Below are 27,350 nucleotides of genomic sequence, written 5' to 3'. Positions count from 1 at the left end.
TGATGTTTTGTGGTCTGTGTTGTTTCAGTGCTAACTGCATGCTCCTCTCTTCTAGCTTTTGCCTTAAAGGAGAGGGCCTTGATGGGAGCTTTCCAGCAGTCATAGACTACACGCCTTATCTCAAGTTTACACAAAGGTGAGATGAGGTGGTCTTTCTGTTGGGGCTTAAAGCCCAACTGCAGGCAACCTTTATTATCAGTTTCTTATTTTGTTTTGCGTTATCCCACAATAAGCTACTGCTTTATTTTATTTTATTTGTTCTAGCTCAGTTTTCTTTCTTTTCTTTGTAACCTTTATTATGGCTTCAAAATAGTCCCCCAGCAGCTATTAAAGAACAAAAAAGCATTTCTGTCTACAATACTCGCCTTCCATCTGAAGCTGTGTCCACAGTAATTTCTTTCCTACACTAGATGTCACCAGTAGGGATGGGCAAACAGTTCGGCCCGAGCATAAGTTCGGGCCGAACTTTGGTTATTCGGATGTTCTGCGAACACCGAACAATATGCAGTGTTCGGGGCAAATTCGAAAGCTGCCGAAACACCGTTAAAGTCTATGGGACATGAACATGAAAAATCAAAAGTGTTCATTTTAAAGGCTTATATGCAAGTTATTGTCATAAAAAGTGTTTTGGGGACCCGGGTCCTGCCCCAGGGGACATGTATCAATGCAAAAAAAAGTTTTAAAAACGGCCGTTTTTTCGGGAGCAGTGATTTTGATAATGCTTAAAGTGAAACAATAAAAGTGAAATATTCCTTTAAATTTCATACCTGGGGAGTGTCTATAGTATGCCTGTAAAGTGGCGCATTTTTCCCGTGTTTAGAACAGTCCCTGCACAAAATGACATTTCTAAAGGAAAAAAAGTCATTTAAAAGTACTCGCGGCTCACGGTCCCGGCAATACAGATAAAAGTCATTAAAAAAACGGCATGGGATCCCCCCAGTCCATTATCAGGCCCTTTTGGGACTGGTACGAATATTAAGGGGGACACCAAACCAAAATTTTTTAAAAAAATTACGTGGGGGTCCCCCCAAATTCCATACCAGGCCCTTCAGGTCTGGTATGGATATTAAGGGGAACCCTGCGCCAATTTTAAAAAAAAAATGGCGTAGGGGTCCCCATCAAAATCCCTATCAGACCCTTCAGGTCTGGTAGGGATTTTAAGGGGAACCCCGTGCCAAAATAAAAAAAAATGGCGTGGGGTCCCCCCAAAAATCCATACCAGACCCTTATCCAAGCACGCAACCTGGCAGGCCGCAGGAAAAGAGGGGGGCGATTGAGCTCCCCCCCTCCTGAACCATACCAGGCCACATGCCCTCAACATGGGGAGGGTGCTTTGGGGTAGCCCCCCAAAGCACCTTGTCCCCATGTTGATGGGAACAAGGGCCTCATCCCCACAACCTTTGCCCGGTGGTTGTGGGGGTCTGTGGGTGGGGGGCTTATCAGAATCTGGAAGCCTCCTTTAACAAGGGGACCCCCGGATCCCAATCTCCCCCTGTTTGAAATGGTAACGGGTATATTGTACATGTACCATTTCACAAAAAAGTGTCAAAATGTTAAAAAAAAGACACACTTTGGGACAAGTCCTTTATTAAAAAATAAAAATGCCCCACGAACTCCATTCATCTTCTTCTCTTGCTCCTTTGACGGACCGAAAAATTAAAAAAAAAAACCTGCAGGCCTCCACCGATCCGCCTCCATGGGAGGCTCCTACCGTCTGATGCGTCCTCGCAGGTGACAGTTCTTATATAAGTGAGACGTACCCGGGTGACCGTTTACGTATCCGGGTGGCCCTGCCCTCGGTGGCGGGCTGCAGGTTTTTTTTTTTTTCGGTCCATCGGCAGAGCGAGAGAAGAAGATGAATGGACTTTGTGGGACATTTTTATTTTTTTATTTTTTAATAAAGGACTTGTTGTCCCAAAGTGTGTCTTGTGTTTTTTTTAACATTTTAACACATTTTTTGTGAAATGGTACGGGTACAATGCACCCATTACCATTTCAAACGAGAGGCGGGATCTGGGGGTCCCCTTGTTAAAGAGGGCTTCCAGATTTCGATAAGCCGCCTGCCCACAGACCCCCACAATCACCAGGCAAGGGTTGTGGGGATGAGGCCCTTGTCCCCATCAACATGGGGACAAGGTGCTTTGAGGGGATACCCCAAAGCACCCTCCCCATGTTGAGGAAATGTGGTCTGGTACGGTTCAGGAGGGGGGGCGCTCTCTAGCCCCCCCCTCTTTTCCTGTGGCCTGCCAGGTTGCGTGCTCGGATAAGGGTCTGGTATGGGCTTTTGGGGGGACGCCCACGCCATTTTTTTTAAATTTTGGGGCGGGGTTCCCCTACGCCATTTTTTTTTTCAATAATATCTATACCAGAGCTGAAGGGCCTGGTAATGGACTGGGGGGGGGGGGATCACATGGCGTTTTTTTCAATGACTTTTATCTGTATTGCCGCGACCCGACAATTCATTATAGCCGCTAGTACTTTTGAATTACTTTTTTTCCTTTAGAAATGTCATTTTGTGCAGAGACTGTTCTAAACATGGGAAAAATGCGCCACTTTACAGGCATACTATAGACACCCCCCAAGTGCGAAATTTAAAGGAATATTTCACTTTTATTGTTTTCAGCATTATTACAATCACTGCACCCCAAAAAAGGGACGTTTTTTAAAACTTTTTTTGCATTGATACATGTCCCCTGGGGTAGGACCCGGGTCCCCAAACACTTTTTTACGAGAATAACTTCCATATAACCCTTTAAAATTAGCACTTCTGATTATTCATGTTCGTGTCCCATAGACTTTAACGGTGTTTGTGTGTTCTGCCGAATTTTTTGCCTGTTCACTATACTCTGGTGCGAACCAGGGGGTGTTCGGTCCATCCCTAGTCACCAGTCTTCTGGGATGAATGACACCCAGGAGAACTGAGGTTATCAGTCTCTGTATTGCTGAAGACCATCCGTCGCTGGGAAAGATCCAAATTGGAAGAATGCCTTCCACTGTAGGAGATCCATAAAGGACCACGTGTCATGTCACTGGCCTAAAGACATCTTGAAAAGGTAAGTAGAAGAAAATAAAAATCTAAAATACTGCCGAGAACCTCTAGGAGGGGAGGGAAGAGCCTGGAGCCTAGTGTTGGCCAGCTGGTCATACACATTACAGTCATCTTGTGCAAATAGATTATGCAATTAAGAGTGTAATTGGATTGCCTTGTGTATGGTCAGCTTTATTCAGTTATTGGTCATCTGAATAAAATATTTATATTCATTACACCCGTTCTACTTTAATTAGTGCACAGGAGCCAGTATTTCAGCTTGTTGTGACTATGTGCTTTCTAATGGTGCTAAAGCTTTCCTGCCCCTTCCTACATTCCCTAATACTGGCCAGTAGGGATGCCCATAATGGTGCTGGACCAATCAGAATGTGCGGAACAGGGCTTTTTTTTTTTTTTTTTGCAAGCTCTGACACTTCCTGGAAGTGTCAGAACTTTGTTTTTACAGAATGCCTCGGCATTTGAATGAATGAATGAATGAATGATTTGTAAAGCGCTGCAAATGCGAACTGAATCGCCTCAAGGCGCTGGATGCATTCTCTGATGTCAGCTTCTCAGAAAAGGAAGGTCTTTAGTTTTTTTCTGAAGGCCTGGTGGTTTCCTTCCATGCGGATGTTAGTTGGAAGAGCATTCCATAGTCGAGGTCCTTGGACTGCGAATCTTCGTTCTCCCTTTGCTTTGTAGCGGTATTTGGGAATGTTAAGGAGGTTTTGGTTAGCTGATCGAAGACTGCGATTCGGTGTGTAGTGTTTTATTTTCTCGCGGAGATATGGTGGGGCGTTTCCTTGTACGCATTTGTGGGTGAGGCAGAGGGTCTTGAATGTGATCCGATTCTTCACGGTTAGCCAGTGTAGGCTCTTTAGGGAGGGGGAGATGGATTCCCAGGGTTTTTTTCCTGTTAACAGTCTTGCCACCGTGTTTTGGATGAGTTGTAAGCGCGCAAGCTGATATTGGGGTAGTCCTACGTTGAGCGAATTTGCGTAGTCGAGTCGGGAATTGATGATTGTTCCCACAACTGCCGCTTTGTCCTCTTCTGGGATGAAGGGGATGAGTCCACGTAGTTGGCGGAGGAGATGGTGGGATCCGCTCACCACTGATCCTATTTGTGCATCCATTGTCATTCCTGAGTCAAAAATGACTCAGAGACTCTTGGCTTTGGTGCTTGGGGACATGGTCTGTCCAAGGATGGTGGGAGGTGTCCACGGAGTCTTTATTTTGGAATTTTTGTTGGCATGTAGGAGAAGAAGCTCTGTTTTTGATCCGTTAAGTTTGAGGGAGCTAGTGGACATCCAGTCATCTATTAAGGTGAGGCATTTCTGTAATTGCTGATGAAGGTCTTTTTGTCCGTTGATGCGAAGGTAGAGTTGGGTGTCGTCAGCGTATGAATGGAAGCAAAGATCAGTTTTCCTGATGATATTGAGAAGTGGGCGGATGTATATGTTGAATAGTACTGCTGACAAGGGTGATCCTTGAGGGACTCCGCAGGAGACTGCCCGGGTTTCCGAGGTGAATGTTCCTAGTTTCACTGTCTGGGAGCGACTTTCTAAGAAGGATGTAAACCATTTTAGAGCAGAACCTGTAGCTCCTCCTACTTCAGCGAGGCGGACAAGTAAAGTATTGTGGTCCACTGTATCGAATGCTGCGCTGAGGTCTAACAGTACCAGGAGACTCTGTTCTCCGTCGTCTGCTGCTTCAAGGGCCATGATGGGAAGTTCCAAGAGACTGTTGCAGGTATGTGCCTGGCCTGCACTTCTTATCTTTTGTAGTTTGATCCCCTTCTTCCCAGTGGGTCTCTTTAAGGTGAGTTTAAAGAAAAATGACATGTCAGAAGTAAGGATAAGGTTGAATTTAAGAGTTATATTTAGGTACACATTCAGGAAAGGCAATTTAAAATAACCCCTGCCCCTTCCCATTTGACTCACCCCCCTATGATGTATTTAATTCAATAGCAGAACTCTGATTCCCCTGTTAAGGTTGCCATGTTCTGCTCTTGATCAGAAAGCCTTTGGAGCCTCTGAGAAGTTGGTGACCTTTGAAGTAGATTGGCTCCAGCCTTCATGATGAATAGGGCTTCTGACTATCTTCTGTAACTTGAATCTATGCGAAGGTCACCAACTCCATGGAGGGCTGCTTGGTCACTGGCAGGCCACAGCTTTCTGAACACAGGTATTTTGAATCTGAGGTCTGCTGTTGGTATTTAAATATATGTTAGGGGTTTTAAGAACATACAAGAAGGGTTATTACACAATGTCATTTATTTTTCAATGGTTCAATTGAGATGTCGGGTTTAGATGCTGTCTGCATCTTTGTAAGGGATGGTTTCTTTTACTTGCTGTACCAGTGCCAGTGGTCACCAAGACAGGAAATGAGGGTAAATATTTCCAGGTAAGAACAGATATTAAAGGAGAAGTACAGCCAAAGCTTGTTTGGCTGTACTTCTCCTGTGGATCACAGGAGTGCAGATCGTTCTGCACTCCTGTGACCCGTTTTCATCAGACAGCGAGCTGAAGTCTGCTGTCTGCTGACGTCACAGAGCCGGTCCAGGCTTGGGTAAGATCGCGACACTGGGGTCAGTATCCGCTCACATGCCTGGACTGGCACCCCGCTGAGCCTCTCATCGAGCCACTGAGAGCCTGAGCCAGCCCCTCCTGCTCCCTCCACAGCCCAGCACTGCAGTGAACAAGGAGGGGGCAGAGCAGAGAGCAGTGTGACTGACAATCAGCAGCTCTCTGCTTGGGAAGCTGTGAGATCTCAGAGATCTGCGCTGTTAGATCGCTCGGTTCTTAGTGTTAGAGCCAGCAGGGACAGATGCAGTATCGGACCAATGCTGCATCCACCTAGCTAAGTATAAGGCTGGGTTCACACTATTGCGAATTGGAATGCGGCTTTCCCCGCATCCAGTTTGCATGACAGGAGTTTGTGACCTGCTCTCTATGGAGCCGGTTCACACATCTCTTGAGCGGCTCCGGTGCGAATTGCACAGTAGTCCTGTGCATCTTCTGGTCCGTTTCGGGTCTGAATTCAGCCAAAAATTCAGGCTGAAATTAGACCTGAAACGGTGAACAGGGATGCACCAGATCCCTGCTGTGAGCCGCTCCATGCTGAGGTGTGAACCCAGCCTCAATTTGCAAAACAATAAATAACATACCCTATACTTCTCTTTTAAAAAAATAACACTTGGAAAGGGTTTTACTTCCTTGTCTACTGTTTGTGTCCCTATTGGGAAGACTCCCCTCACTTCCTGTCCCAGTGGAAATGGCCACTGAGACAGGAAGGTAGTGGAAATATTCCTATGGGCACCAGCAATAAAATCCTGTCTGAGTGTCAAACCTCACCACATTAATTACATTTTAAGGGTTAATTATATTGTTTGTTTAACGTTTTCAGGTGTATCGATGTCAGGACTTGGTTCACTCACTGGTGGTACTGTGCTTCCTAGAGGGGAATTTTGTAGTTCCAGTGACCACCAGAGGGTGTCTCCTAGCAGCTAGCAGATCCCAGTAATTAGTCTCCACCTAATGCTGGCTGCTGGGAGGGTACTTAGTCTCTCTTCTGCTGATACATCTTGCGTTAGTGTTTTTATTTGCTACTGCCAGATCTTGTTGCCAGTAATTTTGATCTTGCCCCTACCCTGTACCCTGTACCCAGTACCCTGCTTCCTTCTTTCTTCCCTCATTTTTGGTTGCCCCTTCCCATCTGCTTCTTGCATCTTCAGGTTTTTTTTTGCCTTTCTATGTTCTACATTTTGTATAAATTGTATATAGTTAGTTGTAGTTGGTGTGTGCTGGTGTTTGTATGAATTTTGTTTCACTGTAAATAAATCTAACTTAAAGCGGAGTTCCACCCAAAAATGGAACTTCCGCTTTAAGGGATGGTGACCCCCTGACATGCCACATTTGGCATGTCCTTTTTTTTGGGGGGGGGGGGCCTCTTTTTAGAGGGTTCCAGCTCCCACGGAAGGAAGATCACCTCTCCTCCCTCCCTCTCGGCAATCATCTGGGACACGTCACAGGTCCCAGATGATTGCCCGGCCAGTTGCAGTGCGGCTCTCGCATACAGTGACAATGCCGGAGACGAGTAGGGCTTCGTTCCCCCGCATCGCTGAACCCTGGACAGGTAAGTGTCCGATTATTAAAAGTCAGCAGCTGCAGTATTTTTGTAGCTGCTGACTTTTATATATATATTTTTTTTATTGGAACTCCGCTTTAAAGCATATACAGTCTGGTCCCGGTCACCTGAGTGTAGCCAAGAAGATCTGACCTCTGCTGCTATTACCTAAAAAACAAATGCGTTTTTCACATGTGATCAATTAGTTTTCTGGCTGTGATAAATGCATCAACATGGCAACAAAACAAAGGTGATATTTTTATTACACTCAGAAATAATTTGCTACTAGTGTTCATGTCTCTGTGAAGGAGTATAGATGAGGGAGAACATTAGACTTTATGCTCCCCCAGAGGGAGGGACAGATTCATTTGTTCCACATAGCACACATTCATTCATACACATCTTTGTACTGCAAGGATTAAATTTGAAGTTTCCTTCATACATATTTATCTTATATGCAAGGTATTTTGTCAGTGAATAGGTACAGACACTTGTTTTCCTCCCAAGGGCCACCCGTGTATGTGCCCCACACCTCCCAACCCCCCCCCCCTCTCTTTTAGAAAATATGGAACCAAGTATCATTTTGTGGTGATATGACATTTATATAGAATTTTTTATATTAAAGAAATGCGATAAAATATGCTAAACATAACAAATATACAGCACTTTCTACAGGTCTCCTTACTTGCAGTCTTCTGTTGGCTATTATGTTATTCCCTGCCAGGGCCACCAATTGGGGGGTATCACCAGGCCTCCTGTAGAGGGCCCAGGCACATGGGGGGGCCGTACAAAAATAAGAAACAGAGGACGCCCAAGCCTAGCGCATGACTTTTGTGAAAGCTTTATGAATATAAAAAATATAGATACTATAGGTACTCCAATCAGTCTCGTCCACTGGGTAAGTCCCAAACGCAAGAAGATTTGCAAACAGCTGACACGTTTCAAGAGGGGATCCCCTCATCCTCAGAACCAATTTTGGATTCTACATACCTGATCCTTATATAGTGGTTAAGAAAATCACATGGTGTACCACTAGAGGGAGGCTCCACCCATCTATGGAAGCGTGTAATAGTACATAAAACCAGTGCTTTTTTTCTCAGAGAATAGGTGCAGGAACTCCCCCTTTCTGAGCCACCCCTTTTCTCCACCCCTACCCACCTCCGAGCACCGTTCCTTGGTTCCATCCCCTACCCACCTCACAGTACTGCCCTTTTAGACAATACAGAACCAAGTATCAATTTGTGGTGCTAAGTAATCCATAAGGATTTTGGTAATTATAACAAGACAAGCAGTAAAATAGATCCCCTGCAGCCAGTAACAATAGAGCCCCCGCCAGCAACAATAGACCACCCCACCACAAAAAATCCCCCCCAGCAACAATAGACTCCCAGCAGCAACTGCAGATCTCCCCACAGCCAGCAACAATAGATCTCTCCCAGCAACAACTGACCCCCCCAGCAATATAAGACCCACCCTCAGCAACAGTAGGTCTCCCACCAGCAACAATAGATTTCCTCAGAAACAATAGACCTCCATGCAAAAATAGATCCCCTCCAGCTAGACTAGATCCCCTGGCAGTGAGCATCAATAAACCCTGCAGCACACCCCAGCACTACTTGCTGTCAGTGGTGAAGGTGCTGGAACTGCGTTCCCCCGCGTTCCCGCTGAAAAAAAGCCCTGCATAAAAGAACATCCCTCTTAAGTGGAAAAACACATCACCCCCTACTATTGGACATTGGCTCCATAAAGTAGAAGAGATCAACAAGATGGAAGATCTTACACTCACAGCACAGAACAAACAAGAAACATACACAGAATTATGGAGATTATGGAATATGTTTATCTTCTCTGAAGAGGGTTTGACCCCCTCAACTCATAATTGTTGAGAGTAGACGATATGATCGGATACTCAATAACGATCTATCCATTGCTCATCCAAGGCTCCCCCCCCCCCTTCTTGTCAACCCCCCCCCCTTTTTTCTTTTTTCTCTTCTTTTTCACTTTATTCCCAACTAACCCTTCTCTACTGATTTCTATCCTATTATTTAGAAAATGGAAAATAGATAAGGCAACTCTGGATATTGTTGTTGAAGGTTCTCCCCTTGATGGTTATGTCAAGGGAATTATATTCTTTATGAATGTACATTAAGAGTATTATATATGTTCTGACTTAACAACTAGACCACTGCTCTATTACTGCAATGTATATGTAATATTACTGAGTACATATGGTTACTGCATTGACCTGGACTTGCCTTGTGTGGTTGAAATAAAATATTTGAAAAAAAAAAAAGCCTCAGAAATATACACAGGTGCGGACTCAAAACTCAAATCAAACATCATACATCAAATGTTATATATATTAGTAAAACTTTATACAATATATATACAGTATGTGTGATCATACCATACCATTACTGGTCATGAAGAGTGGGGCATGGCTGAGCAAGGCTGTTGTACATCAGGTGTACATATTGCTGCCGTACACAAACATTCTGTAAACAATGCCGTTCCAAGGAATAATGTAAAAAATATATGTGTATGCAAAGGAGAAAGGGCTGCCTCGATGCTGGAACGCACACCAGCCGATACCGTTTGGACATTGTGGCATTTGATGCGTCTATTTGATTATGCCGTTTGTGAATGTACATCTGTATTTTTTATATCCATAAAGCTATCACAAAGGTAATGTGCTACGCTTGTGTGCCCTCTGTTTCAAGTTTTTGCATTTACTCTCTTGGGTTTCCCCGGTCCATTGTTGGGGGGCAGAAAAGCTGGCGCAAAGATCTGATTAGCCGAAAATTTAATTTTGTCTCCTTGCCAACACACTCCTTTTAGGCGCAGGAGATGAGTCATTTTTTCTACATCTATGTTTGGGCACGGACAGCAGGGGGATCAGTGCAGTGGGACAGGAGGACAATTGCAGAATGACGCACTGTGTCTGTGCCTCTCCCTCCAGCAGCTGAAAGCCAGTTTCTCCCCCTCTCCCTGCTGCCAGATTTCAGCTGCTGGAGGGAAAGACACAGTGCATTGTTCTGTAATTGTCCTCCCGTCCCACCGCACTGATTCCCCTCTCTGTGCTGCCCACATCTGATTCTCCCATGTGCCCGGGCCCCCCCCTTGTCCCCCCCCAGCGCTGATGGCTTCCCTCTCCCGCTGGCTGCTGCGGGGGCACAAGCAGATGAAGGGTGCAGGGAGGAGCCAGTAAATATGTCATATGTCCCTTTTTATGATTTGGACACGATTGGTACGGAACTTTCCTGTGTCCATTCATAACTGAGCATAGTAAACTGTGTTTATTACTATGAATGAACAAGAGCCTCTCTGCAGTGCAGCATGACAGCAACACAGGAAAAAAAAACTCACTAGTGTGAACGGGGGCTTATGACTAGTCCTCTGCCTGCTTTTTTTTGGGCATGATTTTCTGATAATGTCCTCACTCTGATAATGTCTCTCCTCTCATCAGCAAGCTCTGATGTTAAAATGACAGCACTGTGAAATGCTAGCTCTCCCTCTCCCAGTCTGATTCCAGATACACAGTGTATTGCAGAGAGCTAATAAAAAAACAGACTCTGGCCCTTATGTTACCTGCACTTAAACCTACAGTATATTTAATGATTTTTGTCAGAGTACATAAATGAACTCATTGGTGTTTTTAGCATCTGCCTGGAGTTCAGCTTTAACCATCACTAATTAAGATCTATGTACATGCATTTCAAAATGTTACAATACATCATTAAGAGATCTGGAACTTAGACAATTGTTAATTAGGTTTTTAATCATGACTTGATTATTCTCTTCTTCTTTCTCAGCTCTGAGAGTATCAGCAGCGATGAGGAAGAGCTGCGGACACTGGGGAGCAGTGGCAGTGAGAGCAGTACCCCAGAAAATATTGGTCCTCCATTTATCATGGATGAAAATAGCTGGTACAACAAGTGCAAAAGGGTGGAGCAGAAGTATCGACTGGCGTTGGAGCAAAAGGTACCATCATGTGCTAAAAAAGTACTAGTTATATCAAGAAAGGGGGGTTTTCTTTTATTGCTGGTCTTAAAGCAGAACTTCATCCATAACAATTAATGTTCTTTAACAAAAGAACATATATTCCACAATATGCTACCAAAATTAGTGTGTGCTGTAAATTGCCTCCAGCATTGTTCCAGTTTCTTCATGCTTGAGGCCGCCATTTTGTTGAAGCCCCGAGCAGTCACTTCTTTTTTTTTGGAAACTTTTTTGGAACCGCCCCTTCTTTTCCTTGGTCTTAAAGTGGAGGGCCACCCTGAAAAAAAAATTGCACCAAAAATCTTAAAAAAAATAAAAAAAAAAACAACATTTGAAAAAAGTATGACTGCTTATTTCCTTCCTAATCGGGTATACAGGTTTATATAGTAAGGATTCCAGGAGTGGGGAGGGGGGCCTGACTGCTCCAGTTTTGATAAATCCCCCCCCCCCCCAGTGTATAAATCAATTTACTGCTTTTAGCCTGGCTTGATAGGGGTTTCTTGAGCTGTGGCCAATTGACTTGCCATTTGATGGTGCCACCATAATTCGGGGCCAACACCATTTGGCAGATCCAGCTGCATGACAAGGCTTATCTTTTTAGTTGTCTGTAAGGGGGAGTGCATTTCAAAGACTACCAATATAATGAGCATTGTTCCCACTGGCCACCAGTGTAAGGGCACCAATGTAAGTAACATTCTTCACACTGGCCATCAGTGTAAGGGAAATTCTTGCCACTAGCCACCAGTGTAAGGGCATTCTTCCCACTGACCACCAATGTAAAAAATCATTCTTCCCCAGGGCACCACCGTAAGGAGCATTTTTCCCACTGTCCACCAGTGTAAGGGCATTCTTCCCACCTGCCACCAGTGTAAGGGCATTCTTCCCACCTGCCACCAGTGTAAGGGCATTCTTCCCACCTGCCACCAGTGTAAGGGCATTCTTCCCACCTGCCACCAGTGTAAGGGCATTCTTCCCACTGGCCACCAGTGTAAGGGCATTCTTCCCACTGACCACCAATGTGAGGAGCATTCTTCCCACTGACTGCCATTGTAAAAATCATTCTTCCCCCTGACCACCAATGTGAGGAACATTCTTCCCAATTACCTCCAATGTACATGACATTCTTCCCAATGGCCACCAATCTAAGGAGTGTTCTTCCCAATGATCAGCAATGTATGGACATTCTTCCCACTGACCACCAATGTGAGCAGCATTCTTTCTAATGACCACCAATGTAAGGGGTATTTTTTTCCACTGACCACCAATAAATTGCTTTTAGGAGAGGTTCCCTGTGACCTAAAAAAATATTTCAAGGGCTCCTCTGTCATGAAAAGGTTCAGAAAGGCTGTTCTGTACTGTAGTAGAGAAAGCAGTATTTTTCCCCGTGCTCATTGTTAAAGTCTGATTCTCCACATCAGGATATTCTTACATCTGGACAGTAAGAAAGAATTTGGAAAAGGTCTTCATGCATCCTGTAATACTTTTATGTAGAAAATCCTCTTAAAAGAATCTCTTTTAACCATGTTTAGCTTAATGTTTTTAGAATCTGTAAGTGGAAGCAGTGAAGTGAGTCTATGGATTTGGTGATAAGCGGTACAGAAATGACTGTAATAGGATTGTGTGACTGCTGAGGCCATAGCACACGCTCTGCCAGTTTTATGATAATCGCCTGTCTGTTGTGAATATATTCAGAATCCCGAGCTATACAAGCTGTGTGTACAGAAGTGTATTGTTAACATCCCCGGCAGTAAAGAATGTGAAATGAGACAGAAGGAGAGGTCTCCTCTACGAAGACTGTGTGTTTTTGGCATAGGAATTCGATCTTGAATGAGATCTGATAAGCTTTATTCTTTTCCTCTGTTCTGTATAAATCCATTCCTATAATATTCTGTCCTATAATCCTTTTCTAGCTGAACTCCAGCTGTGGTTTTTATCGCATAGGTATATTGGTCTCGCCTGGACCAATGTATACTTATTCCATACCTTTGGGACCATTGTGGAAGTGGTGATTGCCGCTGTCTTCTGGGTCCTGTGCACAGCTGCTGCCCTTCTTCATAGTGAACAACAGGGAGTGGCTCACTTGGCATGGCTGCCATTCATAGAGTGCCTTGTATTTTTGTCAATGAATACAAGGTGTTCTGTGACTGGATGAGGTTGAGATTGTGACATCACCACCCTCCCCTCCATCACACCCATCCTGAGAAGGCTTTGTATTCATTTTAAAAAATACAAGGTGTTCTGTGAATGGCAATCATGCCAAGCGAGCGAGTCCCTCTGCTCACTATGCAGAAGCTGCTCAACACAGGACCCAGAAAATGGCAGCGATTGCTGTAGTAGTGCCAACTACTACAGGGATTCTGCACTTCCACAGTGGTCCCACAGGTATAAAATACATGTAAAAATCCACTCTTCCGTGCTCAAGTGAGTTAAATGTCAATTTAGATGAAAAAAACTAAAGGTGACAGAGGCTTCTTTGCTAGTATATAGTATAGTATATATAGTATGCAGTATATAATAATCCAGGTGCATCTCAGGCCTTGCTGCCGTCTTCGAATATGGAGGATCCTGGAAACTGAATGAAAGAACACAAGAAGAACGCACCAGCCTAGTGCATTCCCTAAGGCACCATTTATTTGAATATATAAAAACTAATACAGCACTGCATTATTTTAACTGACAATTGCACGGTCATGCGATGCTGTACCCAAATAAAATTTATGACATTTTTTTCGCCACAAATTAAGCTTTCTTTTGGTGGTATTTGATCACCTCTGCAGTTTTTATTTTTTGCTTATACAAAAAAAGACCGACAATTTTGAAAAAACTATTTTTTTAACTTTCTGCTATAAAACATATCCAAAAAGAAAATTGAAAAAAGAAAAAAAAAATTCTGCATCATTTTAGGTCAACATGTATACATATTTTTGGTAAACAAAATCCCAATATTCAAATCTGAATCATCTATAAGGTAAAACGTAACTAGATGAAGAGTGGCGCTATCCCCTATCAGTGGGATTTAAGGTGAGTGTCCACACAACTTCTAATATATTAAACCAATCCTAAATCCCTATTACAGAGAGTGGATTATCAATAATAAAAATCAATTGTCACACCTAACATCAATAGCTTAATGTGATAGTGACTACTATGAATAACTTAAAAGTGAAAATCCTAATATAACATTTCTTAGACATAAAATGACATGTATATTATTACAAGTGACACCCCGTGAATGGTGAAAAACAATATTGTGATGACACAAATATATGATAAAATCAAAAAAATCCAAAATGCACAAATCATGTGCAAAATATGAGCACAATATATGATAAGACACAAAATAAATAAAACAAAGCAATCCAATAATGTTAGAAAATCATAAAGTCCACTTCTATTTATAAAATGATGAAAATCAATAAATTAAATGGTGGAAGAAAGTTCAAAAAGTGCCAGTGTCTTCAATCTGCAGATGCTGTAATTCTGTGTACACCACCCCTCAGTGCCGTGATTCCATTCCCTAGTGAATTGCTCACTCACCAGCTGTTAAGGCCTCACACTCTCGTGTTTGGCCGGCAAAACACCTTAACCCACTAACATGGGGGTTATCATGCAGCCACCGATATCCGCTGTTGAGTGTACCATACACTTTTCCTTTGAGAATATGACTCCACAAAATAGCGTGATACCGTTTAAAACATTTAATCAGAAACTTAAAACCATACATATGCCCTCATATGGTAGCTAAAATCAACTCAGCACTTCACAGCAAATAGGAACTGTATCAGAGCAAAACTAACCACAGCACGCAGTAACATTAACAGGGACGGCCACAGCGGACCCAGGGAGTGTGGACGCCCGCGATCGTCTCACCCGTTCACCGTTCGTACTCTCAGCTGGTCACCGCTCCATCTCTCGTCAGATCTCCCTCTATCAGACTCCTACGATTGCCGCGTAGCCACGCCCCAACATGTTTCGTCATACGGACTTAATTATGGGGTTGGCTACTCGGCAAGGCAATCACAGTTTTATGCAAATTCCAATGTGCACTGGGCGGGCGTCAATCGCTTGGCGTCTCCACACTTCCTGTGTCCCCATGTCCAGAATACACATACAAAACTCCTCTAAAATACACTATATGGGTAAAAGATGTTCACTAAGAGTCAAAGCCAAACGAAATTACAGGTGGCTTAATCCTAGCGCTATATACAGAGCTCCTATTTCCATAACCCATGCTTTTAAACCCTTATATTCACATGGGAAGGTTTAACCCATTGCAATCATGGTCTACAAGTGACATGTCCAAACACAAACAATAAGAAAAATGAAAAAATTAGAAAATTAGAAAAATAAAAATTCAAAAAATACAAAATAAATATAAAGATAAAAGTAAAAATAAAAAATATAAAATAAATAAAAATAAAAATTAAAAATTAAAAATGAACTATAAAAATATAAAAATAAATAAAATATTAAAATAATAAATAGAAATTAGACATATAAAAAATTTTTATATATATTTAAACATGTCAATCATGGTTCCTATCAAAGTACCACAACTTGGGTCCTTCAACTTCCCCCTAGAGGTGAACTGGAACCTGAACTACCCTCATGAATTGCTAATAAAGCAATTCAGGTCCAGTTCAATATTCATTCCCCCTAGGGAAGAGGCTCTTAAACAAATAGATCCATCGGGTCTCTCTCTGAGAGAGATCCCTGACCCTATTAGACCCTCTCCAAGATTGGTGCACCACATCTATGCCACAAAATTGTAGCAAGCTGGGGTCCTGATTGTGTTTCTCTTTGAAATGGAGAGAAACACTATGGTAACGGAAACCATTTTTTATATTAGTAAGATGTTCAGCAATTCTTACCCTCAGTAGTCTCTTAGTGCGGCCCACATAGAACAATCCACATGGGCACCACAAGAGATACACTACAAAGGAACAATTACACGTGATGAATTCACTGATATTGAATGTTTCATCATCTAGATTAGTAATTTGCGTAGTACCTCTATTTCTCACCCGCACCGTTCTGCAGCAAATGCACTTTCTACATGCAAAAAACCCTTTAAGGTCAATCTTTAACGTTTGATGGCTGGGTTGATCGAGAATTTTCTTGACCACCCTGTGGGCAAAATTAGGTGCCCGTCTATAGATAAATCTGGGGTGATTGGACAAAATCTCCCCCAGATGCCTCTCTTTACACAGGATGTGCCAGTGTTTCTTAAAAATTTGTTCAGCATCTCTATACTGGTGATGAAAATTTGAAATAAAACCCAGTTGGGGCTGGTTCGTAGGTTCCCCAATCTCCTTATCCTTCAAACACTGTTCCCTTGGGATAGTCGCTACCTCCTGAATAATATCTATAGTGCCATTCTTGTACCCTTTTTGAAGGAAACTCTCCTTCAATAGGTTGGCTTGGGATTTATAGGTATCCAAGTCCGAACAATTGCGCTGGACCCTTAACATCTGGCCCTTTGGTATATTTTTTATCCAAGCAGGGTGGTGTCCACTCCTGATGGACAGGTAACTGTTCCGATCTGTGGTCTTAAAAAAGACTTTTGTGTTCAGAATGTTGTTAATTTTAGTTATAGTTACATCAAGAAAATTTACTGTGGTATCACTGATCACATAATCCAATCGAATATTATTGGAGTTACTGTTCAACCGCGGCACGAATTCCACTGCCGATTCCCTCGACCCCTCCCAGATGAATAACAGGTCGTCTATAAACCTACGGTAAAATAATAATTGAGATGGTTTCCCATTAAATACTCATCTGTGCTCCCATTCTGCTAGGAAGAGATTAGCCAGGCTGGGAGCATATTTAGCTAATATACGCAAATTACTAATCTAGATGATGAAGCATTCAATATCAGTGAATTCATCACGTGTAATTCTTCCTTTGTAGTGTATCTCTTGTGGTGCCCGTGTGGATTGTTCTATGTGGGCCGCACTAAGAGACTACTAAGGCTAAGAATTGCTGAACATCTTACTAATATAAAAAATGGTTTCCGTTACCATAGTGTTTCTCTCCATTTCAAAGAGAAACACAATCGGGACCCCAGCTTGCTACAATTTTGTGGCATAGATGTGGTGCACCAATCTTGGAGAGGGTCTAATAGGGTCAGGGATCTCTCTCAGAGAGAGACCCGATGGATCTATTTGTTTAAGAGCCTCTTCCCTAGGGGAATGAATATTGAACTGGACCTGAATTGCTTTATTAGCAATTCATGAGGGTAGTTCAGGTTCCAGTTCACCTCTAGGGGGAAATTGAAGGACCCAAGTTGTGGTACTGTGATAGGAACCATGAGTGACATGTTTAAATATATATAAAACATTTTTATATGTCTAATTTCTATTTATTATTTTATATTTTATTTATTTATTTTTATATTTTTTTTTTTGTTTTTTTTTGTTTTTCTTTTTTCCTTTTCTTTTCCCTTTTTTCCTTGCCACATCAGAGAATCCTTTTTTAAGAGACGTTGTTTCAACTTCCAAAATCAAAAACTATCCCATCTCTTTAATTCACATCATTGTGGCCGCTCTTTAATTTTGCTTTATTTTCATTTACTCAAAAAATAACTTCTGACTTAAAAAAGAAAAAAAGGACTGAAGACAACAGTTCTTCAACCGGACAAATATTTTAGACAGTGGGCATATCTTTTACAATAGCATCTATAAGCCTCCAATTCTCCCCCCCCCTCCCCCGTCCTCCCCCCCCCCCCCCAGCACTCCACATACTATATTTTTATAGTTCATTTTTTATTTTTATTTTTTATTTTTATTTATTTTATATTTTTTATTTTTACTTTTTACTTTTATTTTATCTTTATATTTATTTTGTATTTTTTGAATTTTTATTTTTCTAATTTTCTCATTTTTTCAGTTTTCTTTTTGTTTGTGTTTGGACATGTCACTTGTAGACCATGATTGCAATGGGTTAAACCTTACCATGTGAATATAAGGGTTTAGAAGCATGGGTTATGGAAATAGGAGCTCTGTATATAGCGCTAGGATTAAGCCACCTGTAATTTCGTTTGGCTTTGACTCTTAGTGAACATCTTTTACCCATATAGTGTATTTTAGAGGAGTTTTGTATGTGTATTCTGGACATGGGGACACAGGAAGTGTGGAGACGCCAAGCAATTGACGCCCGCCCAGTGCACATTGGAATTTGCATAAAACTGTGATTGCCTTGCCGAGTAGCCAACCCCATGATTAAGTCCGTATGACGAAACATGTTGGGGCGTGGCTACGCAGCAATCGTAGGAGTCTGATAGAGGGAGATCTGACGAGAGACGGAGCGGTGACCAGCTGAGAGTACGAACGGTGAACGGGTGAGACGATCGCCGGTGTCCACACTCCCTGGGTCCGCTGTGGCCGTCCCTGTTAATGTTACTGCGTGCTGTGGTTCGTTTTGCTGTGATACAGTTCCTATTTGCTGTGAAGTGCTGAGTTGATTTTAGCTACCATGTGAGTGCATATGTATGGTTTTAAGTTTCTGATTAAATGTTTTAAACGGTATCACGCTATTTGGAGCATTTTTTCCTTTTTTATGTGGAGTCATATTCTCAAAGGAAAAGTGTATGGTACACTCAACAGCGGATATCGGTGGCTGCATGATAACCCCCATGTTAGTGGGTTAAGGTGTTTTGCCGGCCAAACACGAGAGTGTGAGGCCTTAACAGCTGGTGAGTGAGCAATTCACTAGGGAGTGGAATCACGGCACTGAGGGGTGGTGTACACAGAATTACAGCATCTGCAGATTGAAGACACTGGCACTTTTTGAACTTTCTTCCACCATTTAATTTATTGATTTTCATCATTTTATAAATAGAAGTGGACTTTATGATTTTCCAACATTATTGGATTGCTTTGTTTTATTTATTTTGTGTCTTATCATATATTGTGCACATATTTTGCACATGATTTGTGCATTTTGGATTTTTTTGATTTTATCATATATTTGCGTCATCACAATATTGTTTTTCACCATTCACGGGGTGTCACTTGTAATAATATACATGTCATTTTATGTCTAAGAAATGTTATATTAGGATTTTCACTTTTAAGTTATTCATAGTAGTCACTATCACATTAAGCTATTGATGTTAGGTGTGACAATTGATTTTTATTATTGATAATCCACTCTCTGTAATAGGGATTTAGGATTGGTTTAATATATTAGAAGTTGTGTGGACACTCACCTTAAATCCCACTGATAGGGGATAGCGCCACTCTTCATCTAGTTACGTTTTACCTTATAAATGATTCAGATTTGATTATTTTATTTTTAAAGTGGCAGCTAGCATAAGGCATAGCATATTAAAGACCAGGGCGCAATGGTAGTAGGACAAGTTTTAGGGGCCTGTTTTCTTGTTCGCTCACAGTTTTTAAAATCCCAATATTGATTGGTTTGCGCAAAAGTTATAGTTTCTACAAACTATGTGATATTTTATTTATTTATTTTTACTAGTAATGGTGGCGATCAGCGGCTTAAAGCAGGACTGCGATATTGTGGCGGACAAATCGCACACTGACACTTTTGACACTTTTTGGGGACCAGTGACACTAATACGGTTATCAGTGCTAAAAAAATATGCACTGTCACTGTACTAATGGCAGGGAAGGGGTTAACAGCAGGGGCATGTAAAGGGTTAAATGTGCCAGTGCTTGTGTACAGCTTGTGTTCAGCCAGTGCTTGTGAGAATGACACAAATATTATTTTCACAAAGTCTGCTGCTTCAGTGTTTTTAGATCTTTTTGTCAGATGTTACTATGGTATACTGAAGTATAACTACAAGCATTTAATAAGTGTCAAAGGCTTTTATTGACAATTACATTAAGTTTATGCAAAGAGTCAATATTTGCAGTGTTGACCCTACTTTTTCAAGACCTCTGCAATTCGCCCGGGCATGCTGCCAATCAACTTCTGGGTCACATCCTGACTGATGGCAACTCATTCTTGCATAATCAATGCTTGGAGTTTGTCAGAATTTGTGGAGTTTTTTTGTTCTCCCGCCTCTTGAGGATTGACCACAAGTTCTCAATGGGATTAAGGTCTGGGGAGTTTCCTGGCCATGGACCCAAAATTTTGATATTTTGTTCCCCAAGCCACTTAGTGATCACTTTTGTCCTATGGCAAGGTGCTCCATCATGCTGGAAAAGGCATTGTTCATCACCAAACTGTTCTTGGATGGTTGGGAGAAGTTGCTCCCAGAGGATGTTTTTGTACCATTCTTTATTCATAGCTGTGTTCTTAGGCAAAATTGTGAGTGAGTCCGCTCCCTTGGCTGAGAAGCAACCCCACCCATGAATGGTCTCAGGATACTTTACTGTTGGCATGACACAGGACTGATGGTAACGCTCACCTTTTCTCCAGACAAGGTTTTTGATGCCCCAAACAATCACAAAGGGGATTCATCAGAGAAAATTAATTTACCCCAGTCCTCAGCAGTCCAATCCCTGTACCTTTTGCAGAATATCAGTCTGTCCCTAATGTTTTTCCTGAAGAAAAGTGGCTTCTTTGATGCCCTTTTGACACCAGGCCATCCTCCAAAAGTCTTCTCACTGTGCGTGTAGATGCCCTCATACCTGCCTGCTGCCATTCCTGAGCAAGCTCTGCACTGGAGGTGCCCCGATCCCGCAGCTGTATCAACTGTAGGAGACGGTCCTGGCGCTTGCTGGACTTTGCTGGACTTTGGGTGCCCTGAAGCCTTCTTCACAAATGCAGTGGAAATGTTTTTCATGGGATTAAGTTTGATTTCATGGCAAAGAGGGACTTTGCAAATATTTGCAATTCATTTGATCACTCTTCATAACATTCTGGTGTATATGCAAATTGCCAGCATAAAAACTGAGGCAGCAGACTTTGCGAAAATGAATATTTGTGTCATTCTCAAAACTTGGTATAGTCAGAGAAATTAATGTCACCAGCACACCAGGATCTTCAAAAATGGGTCCAAAGCTTTAATCAGCGATCACATCATTACAGCAGAAAGCAACATTTCAGAGCCACGCAGAATCCCTTCATCAGGCATGCGACGATGCAGGGGTCTTTCGTGGCTCCGAAATGTTGCTTTCTGCTGTAAGGATGTGATTGCTGATTAAAGTTTTGGACCCATTTTTGGAGATCCTGTTGTGCTGGTGACATTACTTTCTCTGACTACACAAGGTTCCAGCCGGTGGTCGCTTCAGCACCCGTTTATAAATACCGCCATCTCTACAGGAATGTGTGCGTTGGAAATATTGCATTGGAATTCTCAAAACTTGGCCATGGTTGTACTGTGCAGAATCTATAAAGCTTGTCTGAGCTTTCAGAAAGCAGGGGGCGGTGAGCTGAAGTTACACATTGCAGAGCTCGGTGATGAGAGCTCTGAGAGCTGATTGGATGAAAGGGAACCCCCTTCACACATTACAGAGAGACAGAGCTGAGGCTGTCAATCACAAGCTGTATGCTGGAGCTCACTTCCCTGTCACCTTTTTATCTTTTGGTGTCAGGAAAAATTGTCAGAAGCGATTTATGCAGATATCAGAGGAATGAGGCAGCAGACAGAAAGGACACTTAGTTCCCTAAATAGAGACAAGTAAGTACACACTAGAGGTATATGCTTTATTCATATTTCATGTTTGAGGTTCACAAACACTTTAAATACATAAAGTGAAACAAATTCCAGCAAGAGACTCAAACCACAACTCTAGGCATGCATCAGTGACATCACAAAGCAGAACCAGATGCTAATGTGTTTCGAGGGGTATACAGTGCATCCGGAAAGTATTCACAGCGCTTCACTTTTTCCACATTTTGTTATGTTACAGCCTTATTCCAAAATGGATTAAATTCATTATTTTCCTTAACATTCTACAAACAATACCCCATAATGACAACGTGAAAGAAGTTTGTTGAAATCTTTGCAAATTTAATAAAAATAAAAAACAAAAAAAATCCCATGTACATAATTATTCACAGCCTTTGCTCAATACTTTGTTGAAGCACCTTTAGCACCAATTACAGCCATAATTCTTTTTGCGTATGATGCTAGAAGCTTGGCACACCTATTTTTGGGCAGTTTCTCCCATTCTTCTTTGCAGGACCTCTTGAGCTCCATCAGGTTGGATGGGGAGTGTCGGTGCACAGCCATTTTCAGGTCCCTCCAGAGATGTTCAATCGGGTTCAAGTCTGGACTCTAGCTGGGCCACTCAGGGACATTCAACAGAGTTATCCCATAGCTACTTTTTTGTTATCTTGGCTGTGTGCTTAGGAGAATAGGATATAGCTCTCGAAATGTGTTAGCACATGGTTCTGCTTTCTGATGTTGCTGATGCACACCTAGTGTTGTGGTTCAAGTCCCTTGTTGGAGTTTTATCTAAGCTCGATACCCAACTGGGTTTGTGAGTATATTATATTTTTTATAAATCCAAATAAATGATTCCTTAGGTAATGCACAAGGCTGGTGCGCCCTTCTTGTATTCGTTTATAAAATATATATACTTACATTGGTCCAAAGGAGGAACCGCCAAGAGGGAGTCCTAGATAAAGATCTTCATCTCTAAGAGATATAAAGCTGCTGTGACCGGGGAACACAGGACTTGCATGCTAGAGAAGATCAGTACGGAGGAAGTAGCAGTCAAGTGGAGGAGAGTAGATCAGTGTTCTGTGACTGGGGACACAGAACTATCCCTTTGGAGAAAGGTCAGTGTGAGAGAAACAAAAGAGGAGAAGCCATCGAGAGTAGTGCAGAATGCTGTGGCCGGGGAACACAGCATGGATAGTTATGGACTAGCTGGGAACAGCCCGGTACCATGTATCTCTGGTCTGGTTAAGCACATTGGTAATCTCTTCACGCCCCAGAGGAGAAGTTAACAAGTGTTCAGCGTGCTACATGCCAGACATGAGGCGGAGGAAGATGGCGGAAGGTGGTCAGAGCACACCCGCCATGCAGTGCCTGCCTGATATGCAGGAAAGAGTGCAAATTGATACGGGCATTCGATTGGAGCTGACCGGAGGGCTTGCCCTGGGGGTGATCGCAAGTGTGGAGCTGCTGTGTATGCTTTGTCCGGGATGTCGCAGATCGACGGCTGGGGTCAGCGCCTGGGCCCAGTGTGGACACTGCGGGGACCCACTGATTCGTCTGGGACCGGTACAGCAAGAGGTCCGGTTTTACTCTACTAGTCTGATTACCGGACTTTGTTTACCACAGATCCAGGTGACCTGGAAGGCCGGAGAGGGCCATGCGTCACCCACCCATGCAGTGAAGGAGCTCCCATCTGGCTCATCCACTTCTGAGTTATTGGAGGCCAAAGCCGAAAAGGATGTCAAGAAGACCTGTGGCCTGGCCAGGGACCCGGAGGTTGCAGGTGTCAGTGAGCGGCCTCCGGAAGATAGGTATAGGTAAGCCCCTTGTGGGACTCGTTCGGAAGGAGCCTAGGCTGCAGGAGGGAGATCCCTCGGGTGAGCTGGACGAGGTAAGCGAGGGCCGGGTCGTGGACTGGGGTTCTCCTCAACTGTTGGAGAAGTATGGGTCAGTGGAGAACCTCTTTGAATGGTCCTCCCCAGAGGAAGCCCTGTCTAGCAGTGATGAGGAGCCATGGATACTAGAAGACTCCCTGTCTACTGTAGCTTCAGGAAGAGGCCCGGAGGAACTATCCCGCCCAGCACAACCCCCAGTACCACTTCATAGGTTTTCCACCGGAGCACCCACGTACCGACAATGGGTTAGCAGGGCTTCGGACATGATCTGGGACTACCTACATGTCCCAAAACCAAAGCGGTTGCCGGTGAGTGAAGTCTGGATCCGCTTTTAGGACATTCATCGAGAATGGAAGCTTGGGCTGGCTATCTATAAGGACAAAGTGCTGGTTGTAAAAGCAGGACAGAACACCCGCAGCTACTCCATTCCGGTCAGAGGCGAGGGGGACAGTCGGAAGAGGTTGCCGGACCCGAGGTACTACCTGTGATTTGGGGCTACTGTTGTGTAGCCACAGGTGGGATATTGTACCCTTTTGGACTGTTGGATTGCAGCCGGGTTAGGGTGGGCTTCCCCAATGACTGTCTTTAATGCAGGATGTCCGCCACTCAGGGTGCCTGACAAGGACAATGTCATGGACACTAGAGTGTGCTGTCTCTGCTCAACCCTTTGCCACTTGCTTAAAAGAAGGACTCCTTGTCTGGGAGCCAAACAGAAAGTTTATTTGCCTACGGGCACATGTGTTTAACTAATGGCGTGTCTGTCTAGGCTGCACTCTGCAGGAGGTCTCTCAGACTCCTTTTGAGGGAGTGACAGCTTTAGTAGGAAACCGCATGCCACTTTGTTGTGTTTGTTCTGTCACCAGACAGGGGATTATAACCCCCCCCCCCCATCCCCCCCCCGTTTGGTGAAGTGTTGATTTCAGTTGTTTTATAGTTAGTTGTGTGTTTTTTATGTCTTCTTTTAGGAAAACCCTGGTATGTGATGGCTGTACATCTCCACCATTAGAACAGATGAAGACCTGTGGTAAGCAGAGTATTCCTCTCAAGGGAGCAGTGCTCTGGTTCCACTTGTATGTCACATTAGTTGCAGGGATGTGTAGTTAGAATGTATAGAGTGTGCAAATGTATATGTGTCATTTTGTACTTTTATACAATGTTACCCCTTCCAAGTTTGTTTCCTTTTCCCCCATCCAACTAAATTGATATGAGATGCCTTTCCTCCCTAGTTAAGGCGGTATTTTGCAAATTCATTTTCCTACAACTGAGGACAGTTGTGATTTTAGTGGGGGGTGAATGTAGCACCCTCTACCTGAAGGTAGGTGCTTGTTAGTATTCTTTTATAGCTCAGGATCCAAGTACAGGTAAATTTAGCAAGGCCTGTGCTTTAGGCTGGGCCTGGTTGTTTTGATTTGGAACTGGGACTGTTTGGTGTAGTAGTAATTGGCAGGCAGGCAGCTCATGTGAGGAGCTCTGACCAGGTCACATGCTGCCAGGGAGGAGTTCTGGAAAGCAGGAAAAGACAGAATGGAGTATTAAGTTGCTGTTCCGGGCGTCCCCATGTGGGGATGCGCCGAGCGCGGAGGAGGATTGGGGGAACCGCCAGGAGGGAGTCCTAGATAAAGATCTTCATCTCTAAGAGGTATCAAGCTGCTGTGACCGGGGAACACAGAACTTGCATGCTAGAGAAGATCAGTACGGAGGAAGTAACAGTCAAGCGGAGGAGAGTAGATCAGCGTTCTGTGACCGGGGACACAGAACTATCCCTTTGGAGAAAGGTCAGTGTGAGAGAAACAAAAGAGGAGAAGCCATAGAGAGTAGTGCAGAATGCTGTGACCGGGGAACACATCATTGATAGTTATGGACTGGCTGGAAACAGTAGTCCGCCCGTTACCATGTGTCAGGCCGTCGTGGGGAGGTACCATGTATCTCTGGTCTTATTAAGCACATTGGTAATCTCTTCCAAAAGACTGTCTGCCTGTCTGATTCATTGGGCCATCGGAGAGAGGCTGTGTAGGCTTCTGGCTCCTTGATTCGCAGAGGCAATACCATTACGGCCTGCAAGGTGGAATTATTCAGAGTGATTCTTTCTTGTCACAATGGAAGTGAATTAATAGTATGTCAGTAATTTTGCAGTGAAGGATTTGTACAAGAGAAGAAGGGGCAACAGTCTGCAAAGAAGTTATTCAAAGGAAAGAGACTGGGGGTGCAAGGTGTGCATTCAGTTTTGCAAGGCCAAGGCCACTGAATAACGTCTGATAATGTGCTAAATGCTATGGGCATCTCATATCGTCCTCTCTCCCATCCAAGTTGTATCCTGCAATAAACATAACAAAATGGTGCAAATGACTGTTCATTGTCTTAACTGATGGGTGGGGTCTGGCAGCAGGGTGATTGGCGGATTGCTAGTAACCAAGTGGTGACCACACCGCTACACAAGTATGCAATAAGAACCGTACCTGGAGTTTAGCTTTAAGAGAATGTATAGGATCTAATATATATTTTCCTTTCCCATATTTTCCCTATGCAGTTTGGTAACACACAGTACAGTGGGTGCCAACAAATGTATACTGCAGTGCTCTACTATGCACGTACATTGTGGTGCACTGCAGATTGCAGATGTGTAAAAAAAAAAGTGTGGGGTCAGTTTTTTTTTCCATTGGTTTGCGTTGCCATACTAAATTAATAGGCTGCCTAAAGCAACGCACAGCAACTCGTGAAATACTGCAGTAAGGATAAGGATGTTTTTGTTGCTATTCCAGAACATGTTGTGTGTGTGTGAAAGGGAACAAATTAAGACACCCAGGTGCTGGTAGCAACAATAATATAATCAAGACGAAACACATACTAGCACAAAGAAAAAAGTGATTAATAATAATTACAAATAATTTCTTCAGTGTGAACAGCAGTTGCACACAACAAGCAGCAGACTATTTAGTGAGATTGCTGTATTAGGCTAGGTTCACATATATGCCTGTGTGGTTGATGTGTTTATTTTATTTATTTTTTAATGTGTTTTTTTCTGGTGCCTTTTTTAATGCATTTTTATGTTCAATCTCGTTTTATTAAGGTTCATCACATTAAAGTACAGAAAGCAATGTGTATATTAAATAAATAAAAAATACACACACACACACACGAACCCTGTATAAATCATGTACAGAGCAAACCAGTGGCGGATGCTCTATATGGGGTGCAGGGGCACCCTTTTTCATGTTTTTTTTTCATGTTCTTTGAAACTTAATAAAATAAGATTGAACTAAAAATGTATGTACATGTGTCTTTGGTAGGGTTTTGTGTTTAACAGTGTCCTTCTACAAAAAAAACATAACTCCTAGCCTTACTGTTTTACTGGACTGTAGGCAAGACCTAGGAAGGTGTACCCAACTCTGGAGAAACCACCACACACTTACGAGGACACTGTATTTACAGTGCATCCGGAAAGTATTCACAGCGCTTCACTTTTTCCGCATTTTGTTATGTTACAGCCTTATTCCAAAATGGATTGAATTTACTATTTTCCTCAAAATTCTACAAACAATATCCCATAATGACAACGTGAAAGAAGTTTGTTTGTCATCTTTGCAAATTTATTAAAGATAAAAAACGAAAAAAATCACGTGCATAAGTATTCAAAGCCTTTGTTCAATACTTTGTTGAAGCAAATTTGGCACCAATTACAGCCTCAGGTCTTTTTGAGTATGATGCTACAAGCTTGGCACACCTA

The 27,350-nt window shown here is 42.9% G+C and overlaps 1 protein-coding gene across 2 annotated transcripts in view; it reads left to right on the top strand.

Moving 5' to 3' along the window:
* RUNDC3B (RUN domain containing 3B) overlaps nucleotides 1-27,350 on the top strand; it is a 318,511-nt gene that overhangs the window by 222,046 nt on the left and 69,115 nt on the right. For both annotated transcript variants that reach the window (XM_073629675.1, XM_073629676.1), the window contains exons 6-7: nucleotides 56-136; nucleotides 10,966-11,134. In XM_073629675.1, the coding sequence (XP_073485776.1) occupies nucleotides 56-136; nucleotides 10,966-11,134 (250 nt within the window). The remainder of the gene's footprint in view (nucleotides 1-55; nucleotides 137-10,965; nucleotides 11,135-27,350) is intronic.

The sequence above is a fragment of the Aquarana catesbeiana genome, linkage group LG05, assembly GCF_042186555.1.
Source record: "Aquarana catesbeiana isolate 2022-GZ linkage group LG05, ASM4218655v1, whole genome shotgun sequence".
Taxonomy (NCBI): domain Eukaryota; kingdom Metazoa; phylum Chordata; class Amphibia; order Anura; family Ranidae; genus Aquarana; species Aquarana catesbeiana.
The sequence above is the reverse complement of the archived record's forward strand: the minus strand, read 5'-3'. Positions and strand labels throughout refer to the sequence as shown.